Here is a 14164-nt window from a genome sequence, read left to right on the forward strand (position 1 = left end):
CTTTCAACATAGATAAGGTTAGGGCCTGGGATGATTTTTTCATTTCACTTTTACAGTGCAACGACGGGGAGGGGGAGGGGAGATATATGTAAAAAAAAAAAAAGTAAAAATAAAAGTGACAGGTTTGTGACTTCATCACACTTAAACCATCCAACCGATCTTAAAAGATTTTCAAGATAGATGAGGTTCGGACCTGAGGTGGTTTTAACCCTTTGGGGATCTTATGGTACATTTTGTACCATACGCATTTTTCATGTTACATTGCGTTATTTCTCTTCTATTTGAGATTTTTCGGCCGGTTTTTTGTTTTGTTTTGTTTTTCAAGTCCAGAGACATTGTAGAAGACATTACGTATGGTTTCAGACCGTCCTGCGTCCAGACATGGGAGGTGATGACGTCATAATCTTAAAATGTATTTTTTCCCTTTTTAAGCCTATGTTCATTATTTTTTGGCGGGCTTAATTTTGAACGTAGAAGATTGAATTTTCGCACAAGCATTCAGTCTACCGAGTAGTATTTACCAGATTTTTTGTTTTGATGTCAGTGTTAAAACCGGGGGGAACCAGAGGGGCAAAAGGGTAAAAAAAAGGGATATTTTTACCCCAAAAATCCCGTTTTTCAGGATTTCCCCCCTCACATACGCGATGGAGACACTTGAGTCATACCGTCTGAAAGGCAGTTTCATTCTGAAGAGAATGACGGTCGAATCATTATCCTAGGGTAATTAGGGACGTCTCAAGGATTTTTTGAAAAATATACTTCTATATAGGGAAAAATGGGACATGGTCGGTATATTTTTTTGGCGGGCTTACTTTTGCACCTAGAAGATTGAAATTGTGCACAAACATTCAGCCTACCTAGTAGTATTTATCAGATTTTTTTTCAGATCTCTGCATTAAAACAGGGGGGTCCAGAGGGGGAAAAATTGAAAAAAGGGATTTTTAGACCCAAAAATCCCGTTTTTCGTGATTTTCCCGCCTGACATACATGATGGAGACACGTGAGTCATACCGTCTGAAAGACAGTTCCATTCTGAAGAGAATGACGGTCGAATTATTATTCTAGGGCAATTAGGGCCGTCTCAGTGAATTTTTATCCAAATATACTTCTGTATAGGGTAAAAGTGGGGCATGGTCGGGAAATTTTTCCTGGCGGGCCTATTTTTTCACGTAGAAGATTGAAATTATGCACAAACATTCAGTCCACCGAGTAGTATTTACCAGAATTTTTTTCCGATTTCTGCGTAAAAACAGGGGGCTCCAGAGGGGCAAAAGTTGAAAAAAGGGATTTTTAGTCCAAAAAATCGTTTTTGGTCGGGATTTTCCCGCCTTACATACATGATAGAAACACGTGACTCATACCGTCTGAAAGGCAGTTCTATTCTGAAGAGAATGATGGGCGAAACATGACCCTAGGGTAATTAGGGATGTCTCAGGAATTTTTTTTCCCTCAGATCATGGTGTTTTGTGGTAGTTTTGGGCATGGTGCGAATTCCTGATAAAATTTCTCCCGCCCTTACTATTCAAGATAGAAACTTGAAATTTGGTACATACACTTAGTTTACCAAGTACTATTTATCAGATTTTTTGGATGTCTCTACGTACACACAAGGGGGGGCCAGGGGGGCCCAAATTTGGACAAAAAAATTCCCCTCAAAATTTTCCCTTTGACATCAATTTTCCCTCTCCTGGTATATGGTATGGACATGCAAGTGATACCATTTGAAAGCCAGTTCTATTCTGAAGAGAACGAGGTATGAACCATGATCCTAGGATAAATAGTGACGATGCAGTAGCTGCTTGACTGAAAGTCTCAAAAATAGCCCAAAAACACAAGAGCTCAAAAGGGTTAATCATATGACTTTAACGGTAGAACTTAGAGGAAGGGGAGGGGAGGGGAGGGGAGAAATCTATAAAAATAAATGAAACAATAACTCTTGAGCCACCAGAACAACCTTGATCAAACTTTCAACATAGGTAAGGTTCGGGAATGGAATGTTTTCGTTAATTCATTTTTACGGTGGAATCTAGGGGAAAAGGAGGGGGAGATATATGTAAATGAATAAAAATAAAAGTGACCATCTTTGTAGCTTCATCACGCTTTAACCACAGTACAGATCTTAATCAAATTTTCAGTATGGATGAAGTTCGGACCTAGGGTGTTTCTATCATGTCACTTTGATGGTAGACCTTAGGGTTTGGGGGAGAGGAGGGAACAAAGATATAAAAATAAATAAAAGTTAATAACTCTTGAACCACCCAACCGATCTCGATAAAATTTTCAACATAGATTACCCTCGGGCTTGGGATATTTTTTATCATTTAACTTTGACCTTGCAGCGTAGGGAATGGGAAGAGGGAGGCGGAGATATATGTACCGTGTTATGCAAAAGTGAACTAAGCGCCAAATTTTGAAAATCCACGTAAATGCGACGATTGGTTCCTGATAAGCATTAGAACGTTTTGCAAAATCGAAAAGAGAGGGAAACCAACACCTTTCCAAAAAAAGAAACATAATTTCACTTTTGATTACGGCTACACTAATGCTGGACATCAACTTTTAAACGTAATTTTCTCAAAAGTACGAAAGTGGCGCTTAGTTCGTTTTCGCATGACACGGTACATATGTAAAAAGTAAAAATGAACGTGTCGAATCCACTGGCGTCTCTGGAATGTAAAATTTGGGAGCTGGGGGGGGGGGGCATAAAAGAAACTGATTTAAATGGTATTATCTAGCAAAACCTGTTTATTATCTTTGATTCCATGTGTTACCTTTCTGCTTACCTTCACGGACCCCCTGAGGTATATCAGGAACTCTGTTACCTTTTAGGCTATATTGCAAATAAATAAAATAATTATTACTTATATGTAGTTCTGTCGTTAGTAAATAAATTAAATTAGAATAAAATATTGAATATTTTGTACTCCAAAATATTGGGGGGACGCGTCCCCCTCGTCCCCCCGCCAGAGACGCCCATGGTCGAATCTATTGTTTTTGAGGTCGCTGAGATGAACAGTGATACTTCTGATGCCATTTAAATCCAAATTCAGCCCCACAAAAGTTGTGGGAATGATATATACTATTTTTTTCTTAATTTAACCCAGCGAAGCGGGTAATTGATGCTAATATATAATATACTAGATTGAAAATTTAGTACAGGAATAATATTACAGTGGAAAGAATTTGTTGGTAGTGCGTGAATATTATTTGATTAAAGTAAGATTTTGGTGTCATTTTTTCTTTCTCACTGGGACTGTAAAGGAAATACTTAAATAAATATATTTTTATCAGAATAATACCTTATTTTCATTTTTCTTCTATATCGAAATGGAAATGGGAAGAAAACGCGTCGTGTAATATGGATCTGTATTGTGCTGCCATCTCATGGTACCTGATGTTAACTAAATAGTAATCTGACACAATTTGTAGTACTACAAAGTGTTCATAGGTGGCAGCTAAGTACAAATTTACTCAGGCTTTTCACCTATATTTATGTTGTATTTTTGGGGTCTTCAATTGTCTCTTTTGTTCTTTCCGATCAACTTCCTCTGTGGCTAGGTCTGAACATTTTCAGAATCTGGCTAGCCACAAATTTTCGAAAAAGCCAGTAGTGGCTCTTCTAGCCATATGTAGGGTTAACAGACGTCCCGGTATCCAGTGAAAGAATTAACTGTCCCGAAAAGGCTTTCGGGACGCCTGTTTGTCCCGGTTTTCGTTCTTTAGATTAAAAAAATCAACCTGCAAGAACTAGCACGTCTCGCCTAAAAACGGAATGTTCTCGGAAGATTTGTGTAGCCAATTAATTTTGCTATACAAACAACAAGGAGTTTGAAAACTACTATGGGTTGTTTAGCTTTCAACCAGAGCACACACACACACACACACACACACACATAATAGTGCATCTTATCATAAGGTGAAATCACCATTTCTCGTCACACACAAACAGGTGAAACGATCATTTCTGGTCTCCTTGGAGATTTACTGAGACGCGTCGTTTTCTAAAATTACATACAAACTACAAGTGAAACTACCATTTCTCGTCTTCTTGAACATTTAGTGTGATAGACATTTTGTGAACTAATCTGTATATGCAACTGAAAGCGCCATTCTTAAAAATCACAGAGACGCAGCGCTTTGTCAACCAACAAATGCCTACAGATGAACACCTATATTCTCCAGTGGTCCAATTTTTGCAACATCTTTTCTTTCTTTCTCTTTTTGCTTCACATATGATATTCACTTGTTTTCTTTTCTTTTTAAGTCTCATGGTGCTTGTACAAACAACATTTGCTACCCTCTCGTTCCGCTCTCCATGCACTAAGGGCTTTTCATTTTGCGTACATTGCCATTAGCCGCAGTTCCACTACGTCCCAGAGAGGGATTATCAAATAATATTGTATAAGGATTTTCTGTAATTGAAATGGAATAGAATGGACAGTTAACATCATATTTTCAGTGCTCGTGTTTGCGTACACGAACGAATGTGAGAAAAATAGTTTAGAAAAATGACAATCAATCAAGGTAATGTGAATTAGAAAACAAACAACAAACTTTACCATAACAAAGCACAGAAAACAACAATATAACATCCAGTTGACCTCTATATATGCTTCTGCAATACGTTGCTTTTAGCAAGATATAAAAACATTCGGGAACGTTGTAATGTGAAAAACAATATTTTCCAAAGCTAGGCAGAATAAACAGCAGTGCCCAATATTTCACATGTCAGAAAATCGAACAGAATAAAAAGCACGGGGAGCGAAGGATAGATCATCAGTTTTATATAGATCATTCGACTGGTTGAATCAACTGTTCTTCAATTTTGGTAATCGCCACTTTGCGGGAAACCGCAGAAGAGTTTGGAGCTTTTACTTTGTAAGTATCTTTATTTACCATGATATCCTTTCTCTATTTTGGAGCGGTTTTCAGTCAAACTCTGGCATCGAATATGTCAGAATGAAAGGTCATAATTATTATTATTATTATTATTATTATTTTTTGTATAAGTCTCCTTGCGTCAGGCAACCCATTGTACAAGTGAGCTGTAATAAACTGCATAATTAAATTGGGTTTCCTGTTCACATTTTATAGGCACTATGCTACGGAAGTCAGAAATTATAGTTTTAAATTTGGTTTTACAAATTAATGTGTACGACATACTACTGAATTTCAAATATTAGAAACCAATTTATCAATCTATTCATTCATTTTCATTTTTTGAGGTAATTTTCTTTAAGTATGATGATTGCGTTCAGTGACAGGAAACTTAACTCGAGCGTAAAAGCCTAATTAAAACTCTACACCGTTACCAGTGGTTTGCCCTCACAGGGATGGAACTCCATGAACGTAATCAACCGCGAAGGTCGCGCGGTTTCTATTTACACATTGTGTCACATGGGCGTTTATCCACATCGGTTCGTTCGTCAACCATTCGGTGCGCTGCTAACCCTCGTTACAGCGTTTGCACACGTCCTCGGCAATGCCGGAACCGGAACCGGAACCGGGGCTGCTTTGCACACGCGACCGGCAAAACCGGTACCGGCGGTGCTTTGCACACAATCCCGGTAATGCCGGTGCCGAGAAGTAGTTTGAGTTTGAACGTAAAGAAGAGAACATGAGTCTAGCAATAAAAAAACGACATCTCACTCAGTTACATTCACTCATTCCACAATCGTTTTATGGGACAAACGCCAGACAAGACACAGAGTACATCAATATTTTTTATTATGAGCTACAAGGTAAACCAGCATGCAACCACAAGACTGGAAATTTTCTTGTTCTGTTTGTGCTTTTTCAAAAATGAAATGAAATAAAATCTTTCAGTTTTACGTCCCACGGTTATGCCGGTTAAGCTAAAGGAGACGGTGATGATGAGAAATGGATGAAATGAAGGAAGTGGTAGGAAACGGGCGAGAAAACCCACGAGCGCGGTGTTTGACCACCACAAAGTCCACACGGCGCGAGCTGGGATCGAACCACGAACCCCAAGCAACGGGGGTGAGCGCTCTACCAGTGAGCCACCGCTTAATTGATTTGAGAAAACCCTAAATAACAATAATAATAATAATAATAATAATAATAATAATAATAATAATAATAATAATAATAATAATAACACTGAAATTATTCACATAAAATATCATTGTCTTCCCAACGATTTGCGTACAAAGCCCTATAAACCCCTTCAACATATCTAGCACACTGATATTAGGATGATCATTCCATCGAGTTCATTTACGATATTTTGTACTCTAATGCAAGTAACAAAGAACCACTGGGGTCATTTAAACATATTACAAATCTCCACTGAATAGGTTGGTAACAATGTATTTGACGTACTGGCCCGCACCATTACCAGTAGCATCCACAGACTATTGGTCTGCACGGGCTCGGGCCTACAAAGCGTAGATCACTTCGGTTTCGGGCCGGGCTCGGGCCGTATTTTTAAATTTACAACCATATTTCTCGGGCCTTTCCGGGATTAACTTTGTAAATATACTGTACAAAGATATTTATCGAACAATTCTTTCTGGAAAACTTTTAAAGCACATCCAAATTCTGTAACTTGAACACTAAAAATCTGATTATCGTTGTCCAATTGAGAGTGAAACTAACTGTGTAGTGGAGAGAAAAAACTAAAAGTAAGAGAAATAAACATGCTTAGCTTATCTGTGAATGAAAGCTTGAGCAGCTAGAGTGTGGATTACATTCTTTTTCTTCATAGCGATCGGTAACGACTGCTTTCGAGGACTATCTGAGTTCAGTACGCATCCATTTGCATAAGAATTTGCACACATTGACACTTTGTTTTGAGTATTCATTTCAAATTGAACATTTCATGAGAATTTATATAAATGAAATGAAATGAAATATTTAGTTTAACGTCCTACAATTTTGTACCGAGACTAAGGGAGACGGAATTTATATAAATGACCATTTTCTTTAGATAATTCATTTAGTTATTATGTGCAAATTGTAACGTTTATTTCGTTATTCTCTCTGAATCATGTAAGCAAAATTAAACATATAATTGTTAAATAAAAATACAATTTTGCATTAAATATTAAGTTTCTGTAATACGGGCTTATTTCGGGCTCATCTCATTATCAGAAGAACTCGGGCCGGGCTCGGGCCCAAAGAATAAAGCATAGTTCGGACTCGGGTCGGGTCTCCCATTATAAATCCACAAGTCGGGCTGGGCCTTGGTTAAAAATACCGCCCCGTGCAGACCTCTACTACAGACACAACCGCAGTTAGAAACGGTACTATCGGATCCGCGGCTGTAGAGCAATTACTACTGCAACCGCGTGCATAAAAGACGCCTTAATTGAACTTTTTACTTCAATAAACTGAGTCTTTTAGTAAATTTAATTTGCCTTAGATTTCTCTCTTTTTGCAAGAGCAGATATACATGTAGACTTTCCTTACTCTGAATTTGTTAATTTATTAAAACACTTCATAAGTGCACACACCATATAACTAGTAAGACGTAAATGTTATATTCTGACTGTTGCAGTTAATAACATTCAACGTATTTTAAATACGAAATGGATACTTCTATAAAAGAATGGATTATGTTTGAACACATGACACTAGCTATTCCGTCAACTATTCTCGAATACATTGAAAACAGAACGTATCACCATTTCAACAACTTATACTTATGGATATGGTGTGTTTTGCTCTTTGCATTTGCTGTTATGATCTACCATTACGCATTTCGACCTCTAAATCGGTGTCGGGTAAGTAATTACATGTTTAAAAGTTTTTATTTCTAATGATTTTGTTGCTTTGATACCTTAAGTCTAGTAAAGTAATAAATGTTCTTGATAATTCCTTCTCAACTTTTGTTACATTTTTTGTTTATAGCAAGATTTTCATTACATCAGAAAGGAAAAGAAATGTTGATATATTCCATTTGTGTTAAAATATGACAGTCAGTCAACAGGTTAGTTGCACAGTTTAAGAAAATGAAACAGGATAGAAATTTTAGGATACTTTCTAACGTAATTACCTCCGTTATTTAAGCATTTGTCGAGGGGTGGTACATTTTTTTTCGTCTTCTGCAAAGAAATCCCGTCCAATGTCCGATAATGTTATGTTCACTACCATTAGAAATACCCAGTTCGTTTGCGATTTCGTCTGTTGTTATGCGTCTGTTTACAAGAATGCATTTATTCACGCGAGCAGCGATTTCCGGATTTGTCGCAGTTGATGGTCTTCCCTCGCGCTCAGCATCTTCAACAACTGAACGTCCGTTCTCATACCTATTGCCTCACTTCGCGATAGCTTGACGTGGCATTGCATTTTCACCATACACTTGATACAACTGCCGACAAATTTCAGTGCGGTTACACCTTTTCGCACTACAAAAAACGATTCACTTCATGCATTTCCAATTTGGACGCCACTTGCAGCTGTCGAGACTTTTTTACGACTGATTTATCAGAACACCTTTACTTGCCTCGTGAAAGCTGCTATGTCACGCAGTACCGCTACATGTCTGCAGTGTGGTCACACAGTTTCATCAAAACAGCCTTTGACGGAAAATATTTACGAAGGAGTGCAACTAACTTTCTGACTGACCCACGTAATTATAATCTAGAAATCTACGTTTGCTTTCAAATAATATAATAAATAGAAAGGTTGACTCCAGCGAGTAATCTAGAGTACTTAAATTCTCATAAATAAGTTCATTATGGGTTAATTTATCCAAGTAATTTTGTATCCGGTGAGTTATGTACTTATTTATCTGTCGAACAATACAATGTTGGAACTAGATTTATTTCAAAATAAGAATCATACTTCGGTAAATTTTCCTCAAATTTGCATATAGTGAAATATGCCTTAAAATACTGTCACTAAAATATTCATTGTTGTTACGTTATCTTCTTTATCTACAAGTATTTGGAGCGTTAATTGTATGACATATACATCAGTTTCGGTTGTACTGTTACATCTTCGTCGTTCATATTGACAAAAATAGCATTAACATGCTAGTTTGTACATCCCAAAGTTTTGGATTTTGTTTTGATCACCCTCTGCTACTACCCTGATAAATGATCGTGTTGTGAAATCTTAATATGCAGATAATTGTAAGATTAACTGAAAAACGTTTCCAAAATGCTCATTTTTTGATTAATATGTAATGGACCTTTTTTTTAGCCTGTAATAAATTTATATATGTCATGGGATTGAGGCATATAAATCGAAAATAATTTCGGAGGAATAGCACAACATTCCTCATGCAATGTAACACTCAATTGAGTCATCGATAACAGGAAAGGGAATCTGCAGTGGACTTTCTGATCTAAAAGTTACCGTAAGTGTTCAACAGTGTATAACGTGAGGAATCGAACGGTCAAAGAAGGTAATGATATTTGCTCTGATGTTCTCAAAGTTATGCCTGAACAGATATGGCTCTATGTATCATCATCCTCAAATATCTCTTGAACTTAGGAAATAACATTAGGCGCATTGCTATCTGAAATGACCTAATAATCACTGTCAACAACCTGCACTTTCAAAGCGATAACAGAGCCTACGGAACACTGTGAAACATGAGCAAAATCGCCGCCACGCTCAACGATAGGAAATAAGTAGTTTGGAGGAAATAATTCTTTGAGCGCTCTTCATTCAGACCGTATGTTTCATTTTGAACGGGACAGTCCCGGTTTGAAGGTTCTTGTCATCATGTTTATCTGATTAAAAATTTCCGTCATGACGATCTTTTTACCACTTTTGTGTGTGCCTTATCTTATTGTAATTTCAGTATTCAAAAAATACTATTATTGAATAATTACAGATTTTTACATTAACATATACCTATGTAATCTTAATTTTTAGTACCCTTGAGCGTTGGTAGAGCACGCCACTTCATGGCATACAGTTCATATGCAATCTTTGGATCTAAGATGTGTGTATTGTCCTCCTTACCATCATTACTGATACACTCAACAGAAATAAAATAAAAATGGATCTTGTGCTAGTCAGGTACGCTCTACCAATGGGAGAGTAAAAACAAAACTCCCACAAAAGCGTCCGAATTTGGAAAATTTACCTCCTGCCAAAGTCGGTTTGGAATAACAGAAGAATGGTAACTCTAATTGTATATAAACAATCCTGTTTTTAAGTATAAGGGACGATCAACTGAAACCCGTTCAGGGGCCATAATTCATGAAATAAATTTTATTTCGAGCGGAAACTTGTACACTATCTATAATAGAGGCGTCTATGGTTAGCGTGCAGTAAAAATATTATTCAGAAGAAGAAACCGTGAGCGTTGAGACACTTGTCTCACTGTGTCATTATCTTACTAATGCCGCCAATGTAAAATTTGGACGGATGACTATCAAACTAATCACGCACAGCGTCCTCAACCTCGGCGTCAGAATGAAATCTCTGACCTTTCAATGCCTTTTTTAGAGGCCCAAAGATGTGAAAGTCACAAGCTGACAGGTCAGGGCTGCAGGGCGGGTGTCGCAGAATTTCCCACTTGAATCGTTCAAACAAATCCTGCACACGATGGGGATAATCAGTGGTTTGTTCACGCCCCTTCGGAAACATTCTGGCCCAGTCCACCACTGTTGTTTTGAAGATGCATGCATCACCATATACGTCTTTCATACGCCGGAACACTTCAGCTGGTTGATAACCTTCGGCACTCAGAAACTGGATGACGGCACGCTGGTTCTGTTTGGACGGGAAGGAGATCTTAAACGCCAAGGGATTTCTCATAGGATATAATGAGTTCCCAGATATCTTCGGATTTAAAGGTGGGTCCAAGGTAGGCAAAATAGAAGGCTTTAGTAGCAGTGTATCGGCAAGAAGTCGAAAGTGTTATGGACTACTAGCTCCACGGTTCCTTGTTTTCATAATATCACATACTGTGATGTACTTCTTCACACTTTTGAGCAGCCCTAGCTCCGGAAGTATGCACCTTTTGCCCACATTCCCATATGAACTTTTGTTGTTTTGATGTAAGGAATCATCTATTTTAGTTTTTGATCTAGTTCATTAACATCATATATCATATAATATCACATAACTATCAGAAGGATGTACTAGAAATTTGGTAGACCTAGATCTGAATACATATTTCGCATTCTTTTAATTAACTTTAATTGTAGTTAACACAACATTGATATGAATGAAATCTTGCATAAGCAAATTAGATCTTGTCAAAACAAAGTTAAAATTTATTTTCGTAGGTAGATTTGTTGAATAAATGGTATGATTAGCACTTTGTTTGTATCTTATTGACTCTGTCTAATGTGTTTCGTTTTTATCTCAAGGATTTAAGTGATATCGGATACGACCAATTCTTGAAAAGTAGCTCCAAAAATAGGAAATGTAAGGGAGATGTTGTGAAAGATTTACGCAGAAGAAGGGAGGTAGGTTCATTACCTCCTGTCTATCCTAATGGATGGTTCTGTATTTTAGAGTCAAGTGACTTGCGAAAAGAGGAAGTGAAGTATGTATCTGCTCTCGGTAAGTGTTATGAACCAAACATATGGAAACAATGTTTTAAAGTTTTGTTTTAAAAAATGTTACTAACAAAAGTGCTTAAGATCAATAACTATTAATCATGCATTAAATCGGATATAGACAGTCCGCAAAATTATGACGATAGAAATAATAAATTGTGTGAGATTGAAGAATAAGGTGGCAAAGAAAAACGAGCTTGCGATATAATATACTGTCATTGTCATAATTTAAACGTGAAAGTAAATTGCTATGTATTGAATCTATAATTACTAAAGATTTTATATATTATATTTCGAATCTGTAATCTATCACTCCAGTTAAAGGAGGTGCCTATGCCTATGTTGGATAAGATATAAATGCTAATACTAAAACTTCCTACTGACTTCCAGTTTATGGTTTCTAGAGAGGAGTTGATACAATTAAATGTAAGATAGAAACTACACGTGAGATTATTTACATCTTTTTCTTTTATTTAGAACGATATAATGACTGATTTTACAATCGCAGTAACAGTAAACATAGATATGTTCCAGAGCTTAGAAATTTGTAATTGGCATATCCTAGTGAATAACGAATATCTGCGTCATAAACTTAACGCTATAGAAAAATATACTCCGTTTGTTAGCTAAAATGTATTCTTCCCCATGATAATTTGCTTTTCTAACTCTACGTTTTTACTTAACTATAAGTTGACAAACTACTGGGATATTCCTAGTGTGGCAAGGTTCGCAATTAGCTTGAGATTGAAGATCTTCTTCAAGCAGTAAAACCTCATTGAATGGAAGGGAATGGAGCTGACTGGACAGAACTGCATCTAACATGCATCAATCATTCTCTCCCCTGCGTGTTCATTATCTGTCTGCCTCTCATGTGTCTATACCGATATAAGACTCGCAGGTGGTTTGTGAAAATGTTGCAAGGGTGATCAGCGGTTTTCTTCCTCTGACTAAGGAAGACGTAAATAATAACTATCACTCGTGTCTGACTGCACTGTTCAGAAAATTTGTCGGGAAAGAAAAATGAAATGTTGAAATCAGTTAATAACCACAATTTATATTGAAAGTGTAAAACTTCTATGGGAACAACGCTGTTATGGACGCTTCATTGAAAAGAAGAACCGTTGAGAAGTATTTAAAAGTAGACATTCATTCATATAGACAGAAGTCAAAAAAATTACAAAGATATGTAATGGAATTTTTGAGAATGAGCGTCCGAGGCCAACATATTTTATTTTAAAAATAATGGATTTTGCAAGAAGGTATTTATTTGTTGGGTCCTGGAACGGTTAGTAGATAATCTAGAAAGAATAACATTTTTATTAATTGCATGTATTCCATTCATTTTATAAAGTATACATACGTTATTAATTATAAATAATAAACTGTCATCATCACTGGTATTCTGCCATTATTGACAGGTCCCATGAGGCAACTGAGAAACTTTCAAGTATATTCCTCGGTTAAGCTCTTTGTCTTCACGTACGATTTTTCTGTTTTAATACTGTCCATCAATTGTAGTCTCTCTCTTATCTCTCCCCATTTTCCTGCAACCATATCTTTTAATACGTCTTTCAAGATACAGTTCGGATATGGTAGAGTCGGATATAACAACCAGTTTCTTCCTATTTTCAGTTACAACTAAAATTATTCGTTCCTCTCTCACCATTTCTAACACTTTTTCCTTCATTTCCAGTTCGACGCAGCTAATTATCTCGTAGACTTCTAGTCTTTCTTCGTTGCTTTTGCGTAATGTTCATATTTTTATCTCATGCATTCCACACGAAGTATTTTAAAGCTCTTTATTCAAAGACTAACAAAACATACTTTTCCACATCTTAAATTATTTCCTCTATTCCTATCCTTACTTTTATTTGACGTTTACCCTTCATGTCAGTAGTAATGACCTGCTATTGTGACGAAAAGTAGTCCCCTTTATTATTTTCTCCATTCCTATTTCTCATTTGACATCGACCGCTTCGCTGCATCCACCGTTACTTTTGTCCTTTTACCGTTCAAATGTTCCAGCATCTGTTGTGTAATTTTATTTTTTATTGTAAAAATACGTGAAAAGTTTGATTTCTTTAAATTCAGAATATTGACATTCTGTATTGTACATTGATAAAGTACTTTTAACCAAATTGTAAAGAGAAATCTATTAAGTGTATGGAAATAATGTTTTCAAACGTATCTCCTACTTTAAGACGTTAGATATAGCCAGAATAATCATTAGCTATGTGCAGCAAGCACAGATATGCAATTACCGAAAGTGTATACATATACACTAAGAGATCAAACGGTACGAGGATTCGGAGCTCATTCTCATTCTTGGATTTTCATGGACAAGACTTTAGAAAGACAGCTGTGCAAGACTGCAACTCTGTTAGTTACAATAGAGTTAGTACTTCGACCTGAAGAATTTAAATAATAGGAATTAAGCTACCAAGGATGGAAAGGAGATCGTTTGAGCAAGTCATAATCTTTTGTTAGCCTAACAACTTCACTGGTCGTTGCTATAAAAATGCACTGCTTTATCATACTAATAGGAAAAAGTTTCCCTAAATCAGACAGGTAGTTTTAATATATTTCAGTAATGCAATTTACATTTCATCAATTCTTGACGTGTCAGAATATTAACAACTACTCATATAATGGTATAGGAAAGTTATTATACTTCA

The 14164-nt window shown here is 36.5% G+C and overlaps 1 protein-coding gene across 1 annotated transcript in view; it reads left to right on the plus strand.

The window, feature by feature from the left end:
* Positions 1-7620: 7620 nt before the first annotated feature.
* The window catches only part of LOC145691947 (cholesterol 7-desaturase nvd-like), a 115779-nt gene continuing 109235 nt past the window's right edge, over positions 7621-14164 (plus strand). The window contains exons 1-2 of the mRNA XM_081767249.1: positions 7621-7745; positions 11298-11493. Coding sequence (XP_081623375.1) covers positions 7704-7745; positions 11298-11493 — 238 coding nt within the window. The 5' untranslated portion in view covers positions 7621-7703. The remainder of the gene's footprint in view (positions 7746-11297; positions 11494-14164) is intronic.

This window comes from Thermobia domestica, chromosome 8, assembly GCF_964235325.1.
Source record: "Thermobia domestica chromosome 8, izTheDome1.hap1.1, whole genome shotgun sequence".
In the NCBI taxonomy this organism is placed as follows: domain Eukaryota; kingdom Metazoa; phylum Arthropoda; class Insecta; order Zygentoma; family Lepismatidae; genus Thermobia; species Thermobia domestica.